This window comes from Drosophila hydei, unplaced genomic scaffold, assembly GCF_003285905.1.
Source record: "Drosophila hydei strain 15085-1641.00,03,60 unplaced genomic scaffold, DhydRS2 tig00000243-arrow-arrow-pilon, whole genome shotgun sequence".
NCBI classification, from domain to species: Eukaryota; Metazoa; Arthropoda; class Insecta; order Diptera; family Drosophilidae; genus Drosophila; species Drosophila hydei.
Genome location: NW_022045693.1, coordinates 625,639 through 649,586, shown reverse-complemented (window position 1 = coordinate 649,586; position 23,948 = coordinate 625,639). Strand labels below are relative to the sequence as shown.

The window sequence follows — 23,948 nt, the reverse complement described above, 5'->3', positions numbered from 1 at the left end:
TTGAGCACCTGTAGCCAGGTATGCCTGTGCCTAGGCATAGCTTGAACTAGGAAGCCATAAAGCTAAGAGGCATGTCGATTGAGCCGCTGAACTGCAGTATATTTTCGCAATTTTACTAAAAGAATTCAACAGACTTTTTCATTTTGCCTGCCTCGATTAGCAGGGTATTTTTCCATTCAAATAACTCTTAGATATTTGTTTTTATTGACTACAATTTGTTGCTGCTGCTTTTTTTTTGTTTGCTTTGCTCGCGACCCTATATCAAACAATTTTGTTGATTTTTTCTCTGGCGTATTTTCCTTTTTATATTTTCCTACATTTTTGCATATTGATTTATCTTGTCGAATTTATTAGCCGCTTCAGTCTGACTTGCCGATTTGCACACGCTTCAAGTGGCTCTTTCATCACCTCTCTGACTCCCGGTCAGCTTGCCACAGCTCTCAGCTGTCCCTTGCCTCGCCGTGCGCTGGCTTAGGCATTCTTTTAATTTGATTGCTTTGACTGCAGTCGCCTAGGCAGCGAGTCCAGCTAAGTTATTAAGTATCGAGTCCCACTCGAAAGCTAAGCTACTCCCAGCTGCCCCGCCCACGCACTGCTCCAATCATTTGTTGACTAGGCAAAATCTAAGCCTCATTTGTTGGACTTATTTGTGCTCATCTATATAAATACAAGGCAAGTTCTTACGCGTCGGCTCGTCGACCTGGTAATGCCCTGCACTAGGCTTGACTCAGTAATACCCTGTAATTGTTGAAAATGTATTTTTAAGCACACTCTTTTAATTTAATCCAAATGGGAAGCTAGCCAAATACCCTGTGCAGTTTTCTATATAGCTTAAATTCAGTTTTTAGTTTGCTTATAATTTGATTGATCTTCAAAGCTATATTTGCATGGGGTTCTCATGTCTTTGGATAAGCTTTTCATGTGCTAAGTCTAACAGACAGAAGGATTGCTGATAGAATCCATAAGGATAAACAGTCGAGTTCATCTAGCAGAAACTGCGAGTGCGAATTTTAGTTGAAAATGTCCTCAAGTTGACACTAAAGATGTGCGTAAACAGGGTATCTAATAGTTGAGCACTTACGCCCTATTTTTTTTACTCTCTTTTGAAGTGCACTCTAGCATTTTGGAGTATTTAAATTATGAATAAAAGATACTTTTGCTTCTTATATCAGTGGCTACTCATGAATATTAAAAAACCTGCACAAAAAGTTGACCTGGTCGAAGAAAATGTCCGCTAGCTTATTTCGTTAAAGGCATCAAGCAAGAACTAATTGTAGTGTTTTTCCCATTGAAAGGAAAACTTGTTACTTCAAGTTTTGGTAGTGCACTTTTTAAAGATGAAACTCGCAGCATAAACGAAACGAAGATCAGGAAACTTTGCCAACAACTTTTTGGGATAACAAAAAACAGAAACTTTACAAAACCAAAAAGTTTTATTTGACTGCAAGTCTCGGTGGTGTTTAGAAAAGCTCGATTCTCGGAAGAGTTGTAATGCTACGAATTGCAATGCAAGTTTTGCTGAGAGAATTGTAAATGGATATTTCATAGAGCTGCTTATAGTCATGGCGTTAACGCAACGCACGTTTCTTTAATCATTAGTTGGCGTTAAAGACATTAACCCACTTGCAGCTGCTGCTATTTGTAATTATTTTCCATTATATGACGCAGGAGAGTGGCCGGAAATGCGACCTGCTGAGCTCTGTTGCGGAATAAATAAGTTTAGTGACTCGCCTCGACTTGACCCGAGTCGACTCAAGGCTCGAGGCCTCCCGAGAATTGACCCCAACTTCAGTCTCAATCACAGCAGGACTAACGTCATTTTCCCAGCTACGGCTGAAAGTTTTATTATGCTGCCATAACCCAAAGCCCCCACAGAATGAACGAACTTAGTTTTCCGCCCTTGCCCCCCTCTCCCATTTCTATTCTAGCTGCACTCAGCTAAAGTTTCATTAGTTGTGCAATTTTCTCACTGCTAAATTAAAAACGATAATTGAAAAATGTAGCTAAGGCCGCAGCCGGCAATTCCCCCTGTGGAAATATTGGAAAACTACTTATAAAATGGCAAATCGAAATGAAAATCCAGTTGAACTTTTACTTATTCTGCTGTTCCTTCATTTTCCTTTTGCAGGGCAGAAAAAAAAAACACTTTTATAATTGAATTTTATGGCCACATGCCCAAACGTGCGTTGGCCCCAACAATTTGGCCTAAAGGGCCTAAAAACCCTTAAACGGTATTAATCATTTAAATTGCACAGCATTTTAGTTGGGACTCTCAGACATCATCTATCATCTGGCTAACCGCTCGTTAATTTCCAACTGTAATTTGCATAAGTTTTAAGCTTAATCAAAAATTCATAGATAGTGTTTGAACCTTTTTACTTATTTTTGATTTATATGTGGAGACATATGTGGGTGTGTGCGTGTGTGTGTTGGACTCACCTGTCCGCCGGGCGCAGGTGCGCCCACTGTATTGGCTATGGTATGCAGGACCTCTACGTAGAGCTTCTCTTTATCATCGTGACGCTCGATGGACTCCTCGGGCACTGGTGGATCACGTTCATTTTCTGGATTAGCCTCGGCACGTGATTCGGCCGCACGCGTTGCCGACATGCGACGATTTTCACGTTTCCAGCCGAGCGACGTAAAGTTCTCAAAATACGACCCATCCGTTTCCTGCACGCTGCAAACGAGAAAAGGAGTGAAAGAGTGAGATAGAGAGTTAGGGTATCAAAGTTTAGTTTACATGCGAGTGCACTTGATGCTATCAACCAATTTTCAGCATTGACTCGTGCTGCTCGTGTCAGCCGGCTCTAATTGGCACTGTCAATATGCTCGACATAAGTATTAAGTATTCCATTTGCATAGCGCCACATTCATGTCAGACCTATTTCAAACATTGATAAGGGTCGACTGTTTCGGCCCACACGCTTGTTGCGTCTCCTGCTGCTCGCTAATTGTATTCAAATATATATATATATATGCATGCACACACATACGTATGAATATATTAATATATATATAGAATTGGCAGCTTGTTTTCATATTAATCATACGCCCAGTGCGCCAGTTAACAGATTTTTAACTTAGTTAAGGGTTGCCGACGATAATGATGATGATGATGCTGATAATGATGATGTGCCTAATCATTTGATTTGCATGGCACACACACACACACAGGCACACACATCGATATACTCAGCAGCTGTGTCTTTAAATTGAGCTACAAAACTTTTCACACTCAGCACAAAATGGGCAGCGGCTAAGCGCCTAAGCGGCTTAACTTTGTTGCCAGCGTTTTCAGATTTTTACGTCTATGATGCTGGCAAAGTATACGATAGCATCTGACTAACAGATACCCTATAAGTGACATGCAAATAAAGGAAGAATGAAGATGAAAGATCGATGTCGATAGATCGATATGAAAAAGTTATCGATAGGCAGAATTAATAGAGTAAGTCCCTACGACAGGCAGCTGAACAATGATTAACTTAACAGTCCGTTCTATAATACATAAGGCGTTTTATATTTATCGATAACACATTTCGATAGTCTATTAGTATGTAACATTGCAATGTATAAGCAAAGCCTTAGTCACAATATATTGAAATACTTGTATATCATAAATAAACCTTCATCTTTTACTTTTACAGGGTATACTATGAGAATTATAAGCTGTGCTTTGCCAGAAATTCTATTTTGGGCGCCAGCTCGCAGCGCAAATGTGGCCAACACTTTTCGTTGACGCTTTTTTATTTCATTTTTGAGCGCCTCAATTGTCAAGTTGGCGAGGGGCGTGGCTCTGACTTAAGCAGTGCAATGTTGGCAACTTTTATATTTTGTTTTTATTGTTTATTTTTTTACGCTAAAAAATTTAATTTTGAAACTTTTTGGCGCAAGTTTTTCTGTTGTTTGCCTTGCGATTTCTTGTCAACGAGCTCTCAATTTCAGTTTAAAGTTCTTGCCGTATCTTTGCTTGTCCTCGTCATTCTTTCAGTTGGCTTTTTAGTCACTTCTGCTTTTCTTTTTTTGTTGCTGTTATTATTTATTATTTATTGTGCACTTTTCGTGCAGTGTTGGCAAACACTTGCTTAACTTTTCTTTAGCTTAGGGTAAATGGTTTTGGGAAAATGGATGTAACTGACAGAAGGAGGTGTACCAGAACCCATTAAGTATATATATTCTTGATCTGAACAAGCTGCTGTCAGACGAAGAATGAGTTTGCTGGGTATCTTCTAGTCGTGCGCACCCGACTAGAGCACTCTTACTAGCTATTGCATATATATACACAGAAATACATTTTATTCCATTTCCCTTGTGGCTATATAATTGTCAATTTAATGACCGCTGAATTTGTTGTTGACTTTTTGTTAAATTTAATTAATTTGCATATTTTATTGCATTCGTTCACATTTCATTTATTGAGTTCGCTAATTGCAACTTTGTGACAAAGGGAATTTTCGCAGCTTATTGAAAATAATTTATTAATATTATGCATTTTTCAGGTGATTTGCCTTTGTAGTCGAATAGTTGTGTAACTTTCCAAATTTGTTTTAGCATTTGCCAACACTGGCATAAATATTTGGCGTATATTATCTATGTATTTAGCTAGACTGTGGAGTAGGTGCTGGCCTGCCAGCATCTTAGCTGAGGCTTTTAATTACATTCATTTCGTGCGCCTCTCTCGGCGCTTCTCATCGAGTGCAGCTAACTGCTCGACGCAAAACTTTGTGTTTCTTAAAGCAACACCTAGCAAAATCTCATTTCATGCTTAATTAAATGTTACCTCAAGACCAAAGTCTCATTATGCGCACATTTTCAGGTTAAGCTGAAGCCGCATTATGCAAAGCAGTCGCCGAGGCAGTGGTAGTCGTTGTGGCTGCACCATGTTGCAACCTTGCTGTCCCGTCTCAACCACTCAGTGCCAAGATATGGCCTTATCTGTGTGTGCGGATGTGTTTCTCTGTGTGTGTGCGTGCTTAACTTGTCCAAAAACTTTGAGCTGCTCAAAAGGTTGCGCCCGCATTCGAAACTGCCAATGTTGCATAGACTTAGGCGCGGTGGAATGGGGCGGGGCCAAAAGTTTCTTTTGGGAATTACAGCGCAGAGCGGGTTAAAAATAAAATGCAAAACAACAGAAACAAACAGCAAACTTTTGTAATTACATAATTATGAAGGTCGGACTTGAAACTTGAATAGAGAGCATTGAAAACAAACGCAATATAGAGTACGTAAAACGTAATACGTAAGACGTAAGACGTAAAACAACAGCAATTGAAGTAGATTCATTAATTGGTAAATAATTCATTTTATTTCTCTGCGAGAAGCCTTTAAGGTTCTTAAATGCATAATTTATGGGCAAAAACTCCAACTGAGGTGCTCATTAGGCACATTGCCTTATATAATTTATGCATTGCCCTTTGAAATGCACAACGTAAATATATAATATACATATTTATGCATATATATGTGATGTACTCATTCATATATACACATATATATTTTAGTGAACTGCTATTTGTGGCGCCCCGTAGTTAATTATAATGAACAAATTTACTGCGGGACGCCAGACCAAAATAAAAACAAATAAGGGTTCTCTAGTCGGGTGTGCCCGACTAGGAAATACCCTAAAACCTACCCAGCTATTTCAAACAGCTGTAGCAGGCTTCAAATCTCTAGACGGATATGTTTAGATCAACTCAGCTTATCTGACTAAGAATATATAACCCTTATGGTACGGCAGCTGCTGGTTAAATACCCATTCACACAAACATTGAATTTCCGTTTTCCGTGGGTTCACGGTATAAAAGGGGGAGAATATTCCATTTACGACTTTTTCGCACATCATCAACTATGCATTAGGCCCTCACACTTACCCAGAATTGGACCGTGGATCGACCTCTGGCCAGCTGAGCCGTCGCTTGCAGAAGGCCAACGGTGGCCGCGGCGGCGGATCCGGCTGATGCAGCGGCGAGTTCCGGCTACGAAATGAGCCCGTGCGCGGCGGCACCAAACACTCCAGGGCGCGCGATTGACGACGCGAATTGATGGGCGTGTTCCCAGCGGATGAACAATTTCCAGCAGCAGCAGCTGCGCTCCCAGGCAGTGGAACCACCTTCGGATACCCTGTGGAGGCAAGCAGAAATTGTACATAAATATATATATAACAATGATATATAGGGCGCAATTGTAACGGCTCAAATTACATAACAAGTGGCAAAGTAGAATGAGCAAAAGCTTTTTTCGGCATGCCGAACTTAGATGACTTATCAATGAGAGCTATAAAAAGCCGTAGTCTGAGCTACGGAGCTCAGCTCGTACTCTCACACGTACCCACTTTACAAGCACTGGGCATTCGGGGAATTGTCTTAAATTGCATTTGACCTTGAGTTTTAAGCTTCACATTGAGTTGTGAACTTAAGAGAAATAAAACTAAAAGACAAATTACTTTTTCATGTTGTCTTCTGTATTATTTGCCCACACTCTCAACTATTCGTTTCAATTTTTATTTTGATGCTTAAAGCTTAAGGAACTCGAGCAATTGCCGGAGAGAACTAGACGCTCGTAACTTCAAATACAATGGGGAGTACTTAGCCATGAAGCGCATGTTAATGGATTAGGGGTGGGGGCGACCGTGGTGTTTACAGTTTAGAACAGGAAGGAAAACGGAAGGAAACAAGGCTGTCGGTCAGTCGGGCCGCCAGCTAAGCCCCAGTCAAGTCAATGCGATGCGGTCAATGTGGCATGAGCTCCTCTACAGTGGGTGAGGGGAGGGCCAGCCAGCGGGGATGGAGGTGTTTTGGGGCAGGATGTAGACAAGCGTTGCTCAGAGCAACAAAACCACAACCTTGACATGCATCTGTGTGGCTGCTGTTACTAGTGCTACTGCGAACTGTTATTCCTGCCAGCGACAAGGACAATGGCGCTATTGCTGCAATTTCTATGTGGATGCTGCTGCAGTTGCCAGTGCCACTCCATTTGTCTAACCATTGCTGCGGCTTCGTCACGAAAGCTTTTTGGGCTTCAGCCTGCCTGACTGACTGACTGCCTGCTGCTGCTGCTGCTGCTTATGCAAAAGCACCCAAAAGAGAATACTTATATATACATGTGTACACAGACATTCAAGCATAAAGCCAAAGTTAGCCGAAAAACACAGCCACGTAGCCAAATGTATGGGGAAATAGAAAATCACCCAGACATACACACACAAGACACACACTCACACACACACATAGAGAAACGCACATCAGGAAGTGCGCTTACACGTTGCCGGTTGTACAGCTGCCACGCCTGCTGCTGCTGTCTGTTTGTCCAGTGCTGCCCACTTCACTAGCTTTCCGCTAAATCTAGCTGTTTACATTTCCAGTCTTTTTTGGTATGAATAAATAAATAAAATAAATAAAAAAAATAAAATGAAATAAAAAATAAATGAAATAAATAAATGAAATAAATAAAATAAATAAGATAAATAAAATAAATAAAATAAATAAAATAAATAAAATAAATAAAATAAATAAAATAAAAGGCACGTATGATGCTATATAAATTTATATAAATACATATATAGTCTTATTCAATTATTTGTTTACTCTAGTTAATCTCTTTCTTTTTCTGTCTAATTTTCCTATATAAATTTATATAAATATATATTTAGTCTTATTCAATATTTTCTTTATTCTAGCTATATTAAGCTCTTTTTTTTTCTGTCTAATTTTCCTTATGTAACAGCTGAGAAAGGACACAGCCTGGCTTATTTTAAGCTGCTCATAACACAGCGTATTTCTCCGGCAATACTTCGTAAGCTGACTAGCTAAATCGACGTATTTTCAAGCTAAATTTGAACTAAAAATTATTTAGTTTAGCTTCTCTTTGTGGTTGGAAAACTACTCATCATACTTGTTACAAAGAGTATCTGCTAGTCTGGCACTACTTGTTTAATGCATCTGCTAAGACACAGTTTTAGCTGATTTTAATAGTTACTTTTTTAGCTAAAACTTGCTTAGCTTGAAATCTCTATAGATGAGAAACTACTCTTAACTTAACCACTCTTACAGAGTATCTTTTATTCTGGCACAACTTGTTCAAGGTAAGTTCTTATACTTTCTCTAGCCGAAAACTATTTTCTTAGTGCGCTTCTTTAAGCTTTAGCTGTTGTTTTTAGCCACTTTTGAAGCTAAAAGTTGGTTACTTTAGCTTCAGCATTGATGGCAACTACGCGTCGTTGTCATGTGGCCAGAAACCGCTCGTTCGTGGCGCGTGCAACAAGATAAGCCAATTTCAATTTGATTCAAATGCTGTAGACGTTTGTAAATCAAAAGCTAAGCAAATGCCGAATCACTACGGGCCACGCACACAGGACAACGAATCAGCTGAGCAGCGGTTTTTGCGGCTTGCAGCCTGCCGCTTGCTGCGTCTGTGTCTTGACTTTGAAATGTGTTTGCAAATGCCAACACCATCAGCAACAACAACTACGAAAGTTCCGCATTGGATTTGCCGGCAGGCAAAACGACTTTCGTTGCCAAAAGGAGCAGCAACGCCCGGCCAGACCTCATATGCATGTTGATTGCCTCGGCGAATGGCGCAGCATAGTTTTTGGTCTCTGTTGCACTTTGTTTGCTTTTTTTGCTGCAGATTTGTTTGCTTATCTCGACGACTTTCAAACCATTTGCACCGCAAAAAAGAAAAAGGGAAAACAACTAAAATAATCTGAAAACTTTTTGGTCACATTTGCTGTTCGAACTCGAAATTTTCTTGTTACATTCGGCTGTGCGTTTGGAAAACATGACGCCTCGCAAATTCAATATGAATTTTACAGCCATTTGCTGTTGGCATCTTTGCGGCTTGCCCGGAAATAAAAACTATCGATTACGCTTCGATTCTGGTTTCGTTCTGTTGCATTTAGCAGGATTTTGTTGACTTTTGTTGTGGATTTTCGTGCAGCAGCTGCATTTGCAAATCGGCACCACATGGCGTATGTGTAATGCCAAATTTGAGCAAATATTCTTCGGCAAATTTGCTGAGAGACTAAATGTTTGGCTTGGCTGAGTAGAAGCTCAGAGTTCGAATAAATTAAACTCAGCAACAGCAGCAGCTGCATTTCTATAACTGCAATACATGGCGTATGAGACATATGTTGGCTATCTGCTGTTTTATTGCATTTAAATACAACCAAATCTCGAAAACACTTGGCGTATGAGTAATGTGAATAGTTATGCTATAAGCTGCAAACTGAATGCTATATGAATGTGAATACTAATTGAGAATGAATGTCATTGTCATTCTATTCACCTTATTGAAGCATGAGCCCTTGACATAACTAAGAATTGTACATAAGTTCCGATAGCCTGCGAGTTATCTCGCACACATAACTGTAAGCTATAAAATTGTCATCCCTTAGCTGCAACGAGCCAGCCCTCGTGGCCAATAAGAATTTAAAATGAGCATAGAGCATGGCTTGAAACGTGTAGCATGCACAGAAGTGTAAACTTTTCTGCATGTGCATGGCAAATGTGACCCTTCCAATGACTAGAAATAGTTTTTAGTCTCACATGCTAGGTATAAAAAAGTGTTAGCTGCATAAAATAGTTTAAATCCTGAATTAAATAGAGCTGCAGCTATCTCCTTTTCAGCTTCGGCTGCTTAAATCAAGCAAATTCCAATTTACGCCACAGTCTTATTAATGAAGTGGAATTAATGTGCGTATATTATTATTTATATATATGTTTATTTATATATTAAACTGCAATAAACAAACCGTAATTAATTACAGTATTTTTTGCGTTTCATAAAAATTAATTAGATTTTTTTCCATTTCTCCACGCATTCGTAGCAATATTATTCTGCTCCAGCATATATCAAACAAGTAAGATTGTGGCAGCAGGGCGTGATCGACTACATAATACTCGCTCATGATCTAAGCACAGTTGAAATCTGTTGAATTGACTACGTGAGTATAAATTCAACTCAGCTGAAAACCACATAACAATCGGAAGACCAATATACTCTTCTCACTTCGTGAGCGAGTATTAAAAGTAATACGTATCTTTAGTTTGTCATGGATTTTCATTAATCTTGCCACACTTTGGCACACACACAGCCTTTGGGCAAACCCCATTTATCACACTAATGTACTAAATTTGTTCGTTGCGTTGTGGAAGACTCACCTAGTAATGGATTAGTGGCATTTGGATTGCCAATGACGACGCCGCCGGCTGGATAATTGCTGCCGCCAGCCCCGCCAACAGCCACGCCTGCATTGGGCGCTGTGGGCGCGCCGTAGCCGCCCAGACCGCTGCCAATGCTTGCCTGTTGCTGCAGTGGTGCGTGCGCATGTTGCTGTTGTTGCAGCAATTGTTGCTGCTGCAGTTGTTGTTGCTGCTGCTGCTGCTGCAGCTGCGGCTGTTGCTGCTGCTGCTGGGACAGCAACTGTTGCGGTGCGCCAATCGCTGCTGGGCCGCCAGCCACGCCCCCTCCGCCTGCCTGCTGCTCGGCAGACTCCTGACGCGACAGCGAGAAGCGTCGATTGCCCAGGCCCAAGCTGGATATGCCACTTGTTACATATTGTTGCATGGAGCTGAGGAAACTCATGGCGGCATTTGCTGTGATTACGTTTTAGGCCCGGTTGTTGTTGTCGCTTAATTGGCTTAAATTGCCGTCGTTGTTGGCCCCAGTTCGGCTGTCGTTGCCGTCGTTGTGATTGTGAAATTAATCACTTGGAAACTTTTTGGCGAATGCAAAGCTCAGGATTTTGCTTACAAATTCGTTATGTTTTCTAATTATAAAATGTGCTTCAGCTCCAGCGCCAGCGCCAGCTCCAGCTCCTTTGGCTGCTTGGCTCCTTTTGCTCCTTTAATTGCCAGGCCAGACCACACCATAAACTCTGTAAGCAAAAAGTGGAAAGGAAAGCCTTTATTTTCTGGTTTTTAATTGAAATTTTTGCCCAGGCTTAAATCGATGCCGAAGCAGCCAAATACATAAATATATGTCTACATATATACATATATATATATATGTAAACAAGTAGTGTGTGTGTTTGTATAAGATCTATAAATATGTTTTACCTCAGCTCAAGATTACAAGCAATTAGCTAGCAGACAGCAGAGCTCTGTGTCTCCCTCTTTCTCTCTTCCTGTGCCTTTCCAATTTATTTCACAACTCTTAAAGCCTGTTTTTGCCTCTTGGCCTCTTGGCTATTTGCCTAGCTGGCATAAGTTATATTGTTATTTGACTAAGATTTAAATTTCAAATATATTGCAGCTAAGCTAATCTGCACTTGGCAAACAATTTGTTAAGTGTCGCTGCAGGACAAACTAGCAAAAACATGTATATTTTTTTAGAAAATAAGAGACAATGCTTTGGGCTTTCAGGTTTCTAGAATTGAAGAAAAATATGTCGAGACCTCTTATGTATCTTAAAAATATTTTAAATAAATATTGGAGCATACAAACAAGTTGCTTCATGGGTTGACCAGCCAGAGAATTGAAAGTGAATTGAATGAAAAGTATAGAGAACTTGTATAGAAAATTATATTTAGTAGAATTTTATTATTGACATATCTGTCTATATATTATTTGAATTGCATTTACAGATATATGCTAGAATGCATAAGAAAAGCATAGCTAGTTGACATGCTAAATATCTGAACATCGACTTGAACCTGCCAACTTGTTTAATACACAACTAGTGACCATGCCGAATATCTTCCAGTCGAGCATTCCCCACTCGAGCATTCCAACTTCTAGTCGAGCATTCCCGACTAATATTACATTTATCTTACAATTTTATCTTCCGGTTAAATAATTCAACTATAAAGTTCGCCCTCCGAGCCATTACCAAACCCACCCCATTCGCAGTTTGTCTGATTGTCATCAGGCACTATAGGAAATTACTTAAAACGTAAACAGTTACCCAGTTCCTTCATTACGAGCTCACTTAAAAGTCAACTCAAGCTGACGCATTTCATTTTGTAAATATTTTGTAGCATACCTTTCAGCGCGCAGCTAAATTAATTTGTTAAATTTTTTGACGCTTTCATTTCCCTCGCCTGACCCTCCAGAATTTCACGTTCTTTGCTTTTGATTGAGTTGTTGCTCCCGCTATTTGTGTTGACTCATTGCCAGCTGTTTGTGCAAGCAATTTGCGCAAAATAGCAAATAGCAAACAGCAAAAAAATCAGAAGTGCAACTCAAAGTTGATTTCATATATCGATTTGTTGTTGCTACTGTTGTTCTAAGTTCTCTGTTAATTAATTTTGCTTTGATTGACAAGCTGAAGTGAAGTGGAAAGCGATAGTTGAGCAGCAAAGCAATTGCCAGTATCTCTAACTGCTTTGCCTTAATTAAGGTGAAACAAGGGCTAATCGAACTGCCTGAATTTGCGGCTATTTCTGCTGCCATTAGCCACAAAATGTTGCGCATAAATTATGTCCAGCAGCTGCGACAGACGCAATTATTGTTTGGGATTGGCATAATAAATGCAACGGCAAACGCTAATTAGTTAATTAATTGTCCCCAAGCCGCGCGGTAAGCGCAGATTTATAATGCTTTAAGTAGACCCCAAAAACGTGACTGGATTCGTTTTTAAGCCATAATAATAATATGTAATATAAACATATGCAACATAAACGTATATATATGTATATATATATAAATATATATCTATGTGCGACTATCATCTGCTTGTAATAATAGCTAACACTGTGCGACAAAAAATATTATAATTTACATAGAATTTATGTTGCTTTAGGATGAGTCTTTAAGCGCAGCTTACGATATACGATATACGACATACGACATACGATATACGATATACGATATACGATATACGATATGCGACATACGACATACGATATACGATATACGATATACGATATACGATATACGATACACAATATACGATATACGATATACCATATACGATATACGATATACGATTTACGATATACGATATACGATATACGATATATGATATACGATATACGATATACAATATACGATATAAGATATTCGATATACGATATACAATATACGATATACGATATACGATATTCGATAGATATGCATATACTTCACTGCTGAATATCATCTGTCTTTAAGAACAAATTATGATATAAGCAGAAAAGATAAATGAGAATGCTGCAGTAAAGTATAGCTAACTTAATAACCTTTGTTCACTTGATATATTTATTAAAAAATGACAATTCCATATGATTTCGGATAACAGCATTCTATTTGAATTCAAGATACTAAGGAAGACGCAGCTCTTTCTCATTTGCCGCGCTGTTAGTGAGTGCATCCAACCCATTGACATGTGTTTCAAACGAAAGTATACTCACAACTAATATAGCCCTTTTGAGCTGCTTGCTGAGCGAGTATAAAAAATAATAAACAGAAATTTGAAACGCATTTATAAAATAATTCACAATTTGTCTGCCTGAGAATCAAAACTAAAAACTAAAACTAGATTATGATTTAAAGTGCTTGTCAGCTAACGACAAAATAGTTGGCATATTATCCTGTTGATTGCGTTTAAATGACATAAAAGCTTCTGCCTGGAAATGAGGCTGCTGCCACAGCAACTGTTGCAACAACAGCAGCAAAACAATTGAGCGACAAAATCAACAATGGCTAGCAATTGTGTGTGGGTGTGTGTGAGTGTGTGTGTGCGCTGGGAGTGTGTGTAATCAGCGTATTTTATTTTCATGCCTGGTCAGCAAAGGAAGCACATTACAGCTGCCGCTTACTGCTGCCCTTGCAACGTATTGTTGCATAATTAGCAGCTTTTTGGCCGAGCCAAATATAAAACCATTTGCAACGCAGTTTCTCTGTTTGTTATCAATGCGTAGAGCGCGGGCTTTCGCTTCGTAAATGCTAAAAATAAATCGTTGAGCGCAAAAGTTGATTTATACGACGCACGTAAATTCGCCATTAAGCAGCAGACAAATGTATTACAATTAAATGAAATGGAAGCGAATGGGGGCAGCAACAGCAACAGCTGCTTACGCCCGCGGACACGCCTACACATATGCGAGAGTTGAGCCAAGCGGCGTGCACAGGACTTTAATTAAGATTAATTGGGCGCTGGCCAAGCCCAGCGGGGCATCAGTAACTAGTGTTATCAAGGGAACAGACTGCCTAGCGGATACCCTGTAGAAATCAGAGGGAGCACAATCAAGTTAACTGCAAAGATTTGCAATCGATACTTATCGATATTTAAAAGACACATAGCTCTGCGATATATATAGTATATGTATATGTATATGTAAAACTAATTGCACTTCCTAATTAACAAAGTATACTTTTTAATACAGCATATGAGACTACATACACTTAGCTTATAGTGCACAATTATCGATATTTTAAAAATATGTCAGCCAGCGATATATAAATATGATTTATAAGCTTAATTAAAATTACTTTGATTTATGTTAGTTTATGCAGTTACCACAACAATACATACAACAAATATGAGTGAATAGACTCAGCTTTCGCTTATCGATATGTTGAGAGATAAGCTATCGATATACATTGTGTGTTCGCTAAATGTATTTATAGGCGTTTATATAAATAATATAGATAAAATATATATAAATAAATATATATAGATATATATATATAAATAAATATATAGATAAAATATATAGATAATCAATATGATATGGCTGTATCCATCAACAGTGTTCTTAACGATACTATAAGTGAGCATAGCCAATCGATATACGAAGCTCAAGCTTAAAGCTTATAGATTTTAATTTAGACATTCAATATAGTAGAAATATAATCAGGGTACATATGTTGGCTTCATGCCTCTATTACATAGCTTCAATCATAACCAGCCTATCCTTCATTTAGCCTTTGCTAGGAATACAGGGCATAACAAGCCAATACACATATAGCAGAAGGGCAAGACGGAAACTTTAAGAAACTTGGCTGCAAGTATTATAAGGGGTGTGTGTGTGTGTCAGGCTGTGTGTATTAGAGGGTAGTGGGTGCTAATGAATGCCATTAGCTAGCAACAGCTAGCTGGTCGGGACACACCAGCTTCAATCTATTTAGTTTTTTATTAATGATTATGCATGCGACATGTGGCAGCAACTCTTCAACAGCAGCAGAAACTTTCCACACACTAAATGAAACGCGCATCTCGCATTGCTATGGCGTCCACTGACAATTCGACAGTGGCTTTCGCATTAAGTAAATGTAATTTACTTTTCGTGTAGCGGCCACTAAATGAAATCAGCTGACAGCAGGGACATGGACCAGTTGGATAACGTAGGCGGAGAGTTCCATTTGTGTTTCTTTTGTTTTTTTTTATATATTTTTAGGCCTGTCGTTGGTAAGTCAATTTTCATTTTCACACGTTTTCCGGTTTAGCTTTTCTTTTCTGCTTTTTTTTCTGCTTGAATATCTGGGCAAACAAACATATGAGGTGTTCGAGAGGATGAGAGCAAATGCCTCTTGATAAAACTGAGTAGCAATCATAAACATAAAAAAGACTAGGGCAAGCCGAAGCAGTGATACTCTTATCTGGAAGATATGTAATAGAGGAAAGATAACAGTAACAGTAACAGTAACAGTAACAGTAACAGTAACAGTAACAGTAACAGTAACAGTAACAGTAACAGTAACAGTAACAGTAACAGTAACAGTAACAGTAACAGTAACAGTAACAGTAACAGTAACAGTAACAGTAACAGTAACAGTAACAGTAACAGTAACAGTAACAGTAACAGTAACAGTAACAGTAACAGTAACAGTAACAGTAACAGTAACAGTAACAGTAACAGTAACAGTAACAGTAACAGTAACAGTAACAGTAACAGTAACAGTAACAGTAACAGTAACAGTAACAGTAACAGTAACAGTAACAGTAACAGTAACAGTAACAGTAACAGTAACAGTAACAGTAACAGTAACAGTAACAGTAACAGTAACAGTAACAGTAACAGTAACAGTAACAGTAACAGTAACAGTAACAGTAACAGTAACAGTAACAGTAACAGTAACAGTAACAGTAACAGTAACAGTAACAGTAACAGTAACAGTAACAGTAACAGTAACAGTAACAGTAACAGTAACAGTAACAGTAACAGTAACAGTAACAGTAACAGTAACAGTAACAGTAACAGTAACAGTAACAGTAACAGTAACAGTAACAGTAACAGTAACAGTAACAGTAACAGTAACAGTAACAGTAACAGTAACAGTAACAGTAACAGTAACAGTAACAGTAACAGTAACAGTAACAGTAGTAACAGTAACAGTAACAGTAACAGTAACAGTAACAGTAACAGTAACAGTAACAGTAACAGTAACAGTAACAGTAACAGTAACAGTAACAGTAACAGTAAGAGCCATTCAATTGACTTCATTAAATTCTCATGTGAAGCCAACTGCTTGACAAAGGTAAGCCGCTCTTTGTATAGAGCACACAACAAAGCCGTGGAGCATAAAAAAGAAATGTTTTTCCATGTGGCAAAGCTAAAAATAAGCGCGTCCTGCAAGCAGCAGGGGAACACGCGAATGCGGAGGAGGCTGTCTGCTGGTGAGGGGAATCAAATCCCAGTGTGCCCCCAAAAAAAGGCAATTGTAAGGCAATTTCAAAGGCGAAATTATTATGTCGCTTTCTGTCAATTTTTTGTTCCGTTTGTTGTGCGTGTGTATGGGTGGGTGGGTGGCAAGCTTTGCTTTCTCTTTTTTCTTTGTAACACAACGAACTTCTGCGAGTATGTAGATAGGGGCGTGGCACGTTTATATTTTGTGGGCGTCTGGGTTTGCAGGGGGAGGGGCCGTGTACGTGAAAATGATAAAGCAGCTGTGTCAAGGGCAAGGCATGCTGCGGCATCGAATTTATTTTCACTGCTGTCCCCAACTTGATATGTGGCTTTAAACTGAAAAACGACCAAATTTGTGACAGAACATTTCAGTTTCGGCATCTCGCAAAGAGGAAATCAAATAAAATAAGCAAAAAGCAAATAAACAAAACATTCGGAGAGAAGAAAAACTCGAGTTAAACAAATGTGCGGATCTCAAATGTCTTATTTAGCTGCCGTGTGCCGTGTGCCATGTGTGTGTGTGTGGGCGTGGCAAAATATAAATTGCTTCACGCACGAACTGTCTGATGGCGGGTGAAAAAGAAAAAACGAGTCGTGATAACAGTCGGCAATTGCGGTTAATATGATTAAGTTAAGGCGACAGCAGTGGAAATTGCAGTAAAACGTTGGCAGCAGCTGTAGCTGGAGTGAAGGCAGGAGTTGGAGCAGCAGCTGTAGTCATAACTGGAGTAAGAACTGAAGCAGTAGCTGGAACAGTTACCCAAGCAGTAGATTGAGGTGTAGCTGGAGTAGAAGCTGGAGCAGCTGTAGCTGTAGTCATAGCTGAAGCGATATCTGCAGCAGTAACTGGAGTTGAAGCAGCAGATAGAGCTTTATATGAACCCATAGCTGCAGCAAAAACTGTGGCAGTAGTTGCAGCAAAGGCAGTAGATTTAGATACGGCTGCAGCAGCTGCAATTACCAGAGAAGTAACTGAGGCAGCAGCAGCAGTTAAAATTTCAGTATCAGCCATGGCGATCAAAGGCTTTGAAAGTGACACTAAAAGTGCTTTTATAGAGCAGCAGCTTCCGTACATCAGCTGTAACTGCAGCTGTGGACATAACTTAAAATTGAACGAGTAGAAAAGGCAGCAACATCAGCATATACGATAGCAATTGTAACCAAAGACTTGTGGCAACTGCAGCTACAGTTGCTAGCAGTCAAAGCAAACTGAGACAGCAATAGCCGCAGATTTTACTGGATCAGAACAGGCAGCAATAACTGCACATATGATACTAATTGAAACTGTAGCTGTTAAAGCTATAGAAGTGGCAGGCTTTTACAGCAACAATGACTGTCAAGCAGCAGATGATATTGTAAATCTATATGCAGGAGTTACGAGCATTCACGACTATAGCGAAACTTTAAAGCAATTAAAATAAGTGCAACGAATGAATAAAAGTTAAACTTTGACTAGCAACAGCTACAGCACTTAAAGTAAATACAGCAGCAACTGTTGCAGCAAGACCAAAGTTTTTCCAAACTAACAGCAGAAGTGAGAGATACAAATGTAATTATTAACGTTTTATTAGCAAAGAGTGTGGCAAGTGTGGCACATCGAGTGGTTGTTATTAGAATAAAACTGCAGCAGTTAGCCCAATTGGAATAGTTGTAGCAACAATAGCCGTAGGCAAACAATAGAAGTTACTGCAGTCACAGCAGTTACTATATATTGAAGTATTGCCAGTAGAGAGAGAATATGGCTTTTATCTAAACTCGCAGGTTAAGCCATTCCTGTTACAGAAATTGGTAAGCGTGCTCTAGTTGGGGAGTGCCCGACTAGCAGATACCTTGACTCAGTTTGTCGTTATGATATGTGAGCTCTGCCAAAGGCAGAGGGCGACTTCTGTCAGTTCTCTGAATTACCATTTACCAGTTATATGAACAGCAACAGTTAGCATTAGCAGTAACAGTAATATACCATTTATATATACCATTTTATATACTGTAACAATAATACTGCAGCAACAGCAGGAGAATGTCTTAGCAAATAGTTAGGCTAACAAAGGATGCCACTTGCAGCACTGTTGCTCCCAGCGACTGCCTCAATGCCAACAGCTGCAATATTCTGCCATTATCATCATCATCATAAATCACCTAGAGCTGCACATGCATCACTTTGCACACACTATTCATGCAGTTGCTTTTCTTTGAGCTGCCAGCTATGTTGTTTATGGCAAAAAGAGTCAGAGCACCGAGGAGGAGAAGGAGGCGCCGGAGCGGAGAGGGGCAGGCGGTGGTCCACTTGGCTACTGTTAAATGCAATAAAACAGAGCCACAAGCAAATTCTTTTGTGTAGCACTAGACCAGATGACACAGCAGCAAAACAGCGCTGCAGAAGGTGCTCAAGACTAGAAGATATCCTGTAAAACAGAGCTAGAATAGTAAAGTGTTCTCGTTATGCTCGCAGCCAACTGCTTTCATTAAGCTGCGCAAAGCCTTCAGCATTCTCTCTCTGTGTTATCCACTTTCTATGGCACAATGCAGCAAGCCGTCGAGCAGTCAAGGATCCGTGAGTAATGTGGCTTGGCCATGCAAAGTGCCGAACCGAAGTCCTCTCTGATTAATGCGCTCAAGAGTCACCTGGCTGCCGAAGCAGCAGCAGCAGCAGCAACAGCCGCAGCAGCAGCAAATTGCTTAATTTGTTAAGGTCACATGCCACACACACAAACAGAGCACACACACACACACACACGCCGTGTGGCGTATGTGCAATTTGTGCAAATGCGACACAAATTCAATTAACTTGGCTCTGGAACTAACTCAACTGCAGGTTCAGCTGCAGCTGCTGCTATTAATTACAAAAGAAAATGTCAAAAGCTATACTTCATACAGTGCATATAGTGAACTGTGTGTGTGTATGTGTGTGTGTTGTTTGTATGCAAAATCAGTTTGGAGCAACATCTCAACTTGGCTGAGCGAGAAAAAACGCTTCTAATTAGACGTAGGCAAACTAAAAACCAAAGGCCAAGAAAACTTGAAAGAAAACCCGTCGGAAAATCAACTTGCAGTCGAATTTCCGGCTTAAACAAAAAGTTTGCCTTGAGTGTGGAGTACTTATAGCGAAGAGAAAGGATTATGGATTATGTTAAGCGAATCCTTAGCCATGCATACAATCGTAGCATCTGCATAGGGTATGGAAGATGTTTTTCTTTTATGTATTGTGCATATAAAATATAATATTTCATATGCATGACATTATAGTATATTGTGATAAAGAATAACTTGTATTCCAGGTAGTATTTATAATATATGTATAGTATTTTTATAACTCAAGATGGATGCTTCGATACACCTTCAACACCATAGCTTCAACAACATAGAATATGGATTGCTCCACATATATATATAATATTTGAGGTATTATAGTATATTTTGATAAATATTTTATATGCAACCTATTCCTATTAAACATAGAATATAGATTATCGTACAGCTGCCAGAGCTTGGCTAATTAGCGGAATTATATGGTGAGCATTCACTCGAGTTACGAGCTCTTCAAATTTCATCTATAATTCACAGTCTCAAATCTTTTGCCCTCTATGTTTTCTCTACTGCATTTAATATTCTATGTTTTCCAATTAGTTGGCGCCATTTAATTAAATACGAAGCACATTTTAATCAAATTTCGCTGGCACAAGCAAATACCAATTAAAACTATCAAATTACGCAACCTTTTGGGAGGGCTAATTACGTGCAGTCTTCGCTAGTCATATGACTCAAATAACTAGACCCAACAGATGTGAGAGCGTGTGTGTGTGTGTGTGTGTGTGTGTGTGTGTGTACGCGAGCATGTCTGTCTTTTGAATGTATATTTGCGGTTCGCCCAAAAAATGCTTTGGCATTGAGTGGCGTATGTGTCACAGGAAATGGGAGAATTTTGCTGGGCGTCAGAGCAAAGTAAAATACACACTCACACACACACACACAGAGAAAGATTCGCACGCACACGCTTGCATAATTAATGTACTGTGCGAGCTAATTGTCGAGTATGCGAAACCACAGATACATGAGCCATTCGGGCCTCGGCATCCCCAGTTGGCACATTTAATTGTTGCCTTTGACATTGCAACAATTTGAAATAGCTTGCGGCGAGTTGGCCAATTGAATTGCCTTTGGCCAGAGCGGCATTAATTACAAATGCCAGAGACATTCTTTGAGCTCAGTGGCAATCGATAGGCTATTTAACAGCAGCTTACACTTTGCTTTTGGCCAACAATTTGGCTCTCATACTGCGCAAATTGTAAGGCTCAAAGGAATTTCAAACAAGTCTTTGCCAACAAGCATATGTCGAGAGGATACATCATACTCTAGATACGTGTAACTCAATGATTGATCGACTGATTGATTGTTCAGTTTGCTCTGTTAATTGATTGATTAGCAGCTTAACTGATTTTCACACTGACTGATGAGTGATTGATTGATTGAACGCACATTTGTTTCGTAGACTCACTTGACTATTGCTTGAATGCTAACAGTTGATTGACTGGCTAGCTATTTGAAGGCTTAACTTATTGTCTGATTGACGACGGAATTGATTGATTGATTGAGAACTCATTAGATTAACAGGAACACTTGCCTACTGAATGACTGCTTCTGATTGATTAAGCGACTGGCTGATTGATTACAGTTTAAAGCGGACTAAGTGTTTGGTCTACTGAGTGAGCAACTGACTAAGTGTATATCAGATTGATTGACTGACAGAGTTTCAAATTAATTGAAAGCTGCACGAACTAATGAAAAAACTGATTGATTGACTGATTGATTGTGTGACTACTTCACTTATTTCCTAAGTGATTAAACGGCTGGACGATATAAAATACTGTTTCAATGAATAAATGATTGACTGACTGCTGTAACAATATTTAAAGTCATCAAATTGGCCCTTTATATTCCCACATAGCCCATCGACTTCAACATGCTCTTCACTCAATGGCTGTTTATGTCTTGCTTTGAACTCGAAAGTCACCTTCCGTTTTGATGCGTTTCTTGACGCCAATCAAGCGTCGGAACATCTTGTCTAGGGTGCGTCGATATATGAAGATGGAGCCCTCAAGATGGGACAGCCCGATAGAGGTTTGAATGTCTAGCTGCTCGCGCTTTGTTTGCTCGTTCTTTATCATGTCACAGAACAGAGATGGCGAAACACGTTGTCATGTTGCAGTCTGAACAGTCAGAACAATGTTGCAAATTACAAGAAAAAATCGAAAACGGATGAATGCACAGGCTCTGAGAGTGAGACAGCGAAAGCAAGAGAGAAAGAGAGGGACGGGGCAGAAAATGGGTTCAGCATTCTGATGCTGCCAGACGTACAAAAAGTTTCCAAGCGGTTGGCTGCGCTTTAAGTTCATTTTACTGCCAGCACAAAAGGCCTTAATAAAAAATCGTTTTCAGTCTGTTTTTCTGTTGACTCTTTCATTTAGTTTTGCCATTGGCCCTTATGACGGCCAAGTTAATTGTTTGCATTCATTGCGCTTTGCCCAAGGACCCAGCTTATTTACAGCCAACCAACAACAGCATCAACAACACACATGCAAACCCGCACACACACACGCACACGTGCCCACATACACACAGCAACTGGTGTATGCATTTTGAAAGCAAAAAAATCCTTGAGCTCGCAATTAAAATTATTATTTTTTTTTTGCTCATTTCACGCTTTTGTTAGCTTAAATGTGGCTTAATTAAAAACAGGTAAAGTCAGTGCCTGCCTAATTTAAGCACATAACTAAACAGGCGTGGCAGAGTGAGCCTGGCAAACATTAGATTTCAATTATGAATATACAGCAGACCTTTATATAAATGGATAAGAATCAACTCATGATATTCTGATGTATGAAATTATATAGAAGATCACGCGATATATGATTATGCCTATAGATCAATTTAATTATAAGTTCGTTTAGCGTTTAGTTAGAGTTGAACAGAGTGCTGCAGTGAGTTGGCTTGAAGCTTTAAAACTGACAGCCAAACAGAAGCGGATTGCTATGTCAGCTATATCGTCTCTTAATAATGAACAGGAATATATATACATTGTGCTTTATGGCACAGGAATTGCTTCACACAATTATTAGACGCCTGGCAAAGCTATAAATATATATTTCGCAGTTAAGATTTATAGCTTACACTTAAGTAGCCCACGCAACGGCAACCTGTACGTTCCACTCTTATGTACGTGCATGAGCAATATAAATATGTATATATATATAAATATATATACCATTTTATATGTATATACATATTTGAACTTAACATTTTATATATTTAGCGAGTAGCTGCGGCGACCGCGTTGTCAACAAAGCTTTAAGCGGGATTAGCGTACTGCGCGTTTGCTCTCCCTTTTGCTGCTTAGGCGTCGCGACGCGACAACAACAACAACAATTACGCGTATGTCAACAACATCAACAAGGTGGCAACAACAAGTGCGCACATGCTCTTACACTTTAGATCTTTAGGTACTTTGCATATGCCTTTAATACGAGCTTAAGACCGTAAAAATGGCAAAAGTCGTAGACTAAGACAAAAAAGTCGCAGGCGACAGAGCGTCAGGGTTGTTGCTGCGGGGCGCGAGCAGCAAGAGACAAGAGGCGGCGGGGCAGATGCTTGTGGCATACAGTCAGCTGCTTATGAGCATATTGTAAGTAGATACAAGTAGCTCTCGTCTTGACAGCTTTGTTTTCGCACATTCTGTTGCCAGCGGCGGCAGTCAGCCAGATGGCGGAGGCGTGGCATTGTCAGTGGCGCCAAAGTTTTTAATTAAAATAACCGAGCAATAAAAGAGCGCAACAAAATATTGCAAAAATGATGATAGATGAAGCGAAGGGGCGAAGTGGAGAGCTCGTCAGCAAATTGCCAGTGACAATTTGCTCTGTGCGAGTGTGTATGAGCAACATATCACGTATACGCCACATGCAACAGTGTGGCCCAGTAGCAATGTCCTTGTTAATGGCTTTGCTCAAAAACCGGGGAGCGAAGCAATTAAAATTTTACAGCACTTCAGCTGTAAAACTCAACCCGAACCGAACGACCTGCCACCCAAACCGCACAAGGCTGTTGCTGCTGTTGCTGCTGCTGTTGTTGCTGGTCAAAGTAATGGCCATGAACTTTGGCCTCTGCTGCGAGCAACGGCACAGCTCTTCTTATTTGCAAAGGTCGCTGAATATTTGTTTAAGTTTTACGCTCGAATTGACAAACGTTTGAGACCCAAGCAGTGACTCGACAGCAACAGCAGCAACAAGAGCCACAGCAGCAGCAGGAGTAACAACAAAAGCAGCAGCAACAACCAGCATGACTGTATCGAAAGCAAAGGCAACCGACAACAGCAGCAGCAAACACATCAGCAGCAGCAGCAGCAATATGA

The 23,948-nt window shown here is 39.7% G+C and overlaps 1 protein-coding gene across 1 annotated transcript in view; it reads right to left on the bottom strand.

Moving 5' to 3' along the window:
* The window catches only part of LOC111592848 (BAI1-associated protein 3), a 65,921-nt gene that overhangs the window by 9,936 nt on the left and 32,037 nt on the right, over positions 1–23,948 (bottom strand). Inside the window, exons 3-5 of the mRNA XM_023305286.2 lie at positions 10,161–10,876; positions 5,874–6,123; positions 2,440–2,680 (exon numbers count right to left, since the gene is read on the bottom strand). Of these exons, the coding sequence (XP_023161054.2) occupies positions 2,440–2,680; positions 5,874–6,123; positions 10,161–10,584 (915 nt within the window). The 5' untranslated portion in view covers positions 10,585–10,876. The remainder of the gene's footprint in view (positions 1–2,439; positions 2,681–5,873; positions 6,124–10,160; positions 10,877–23,948) is intronic.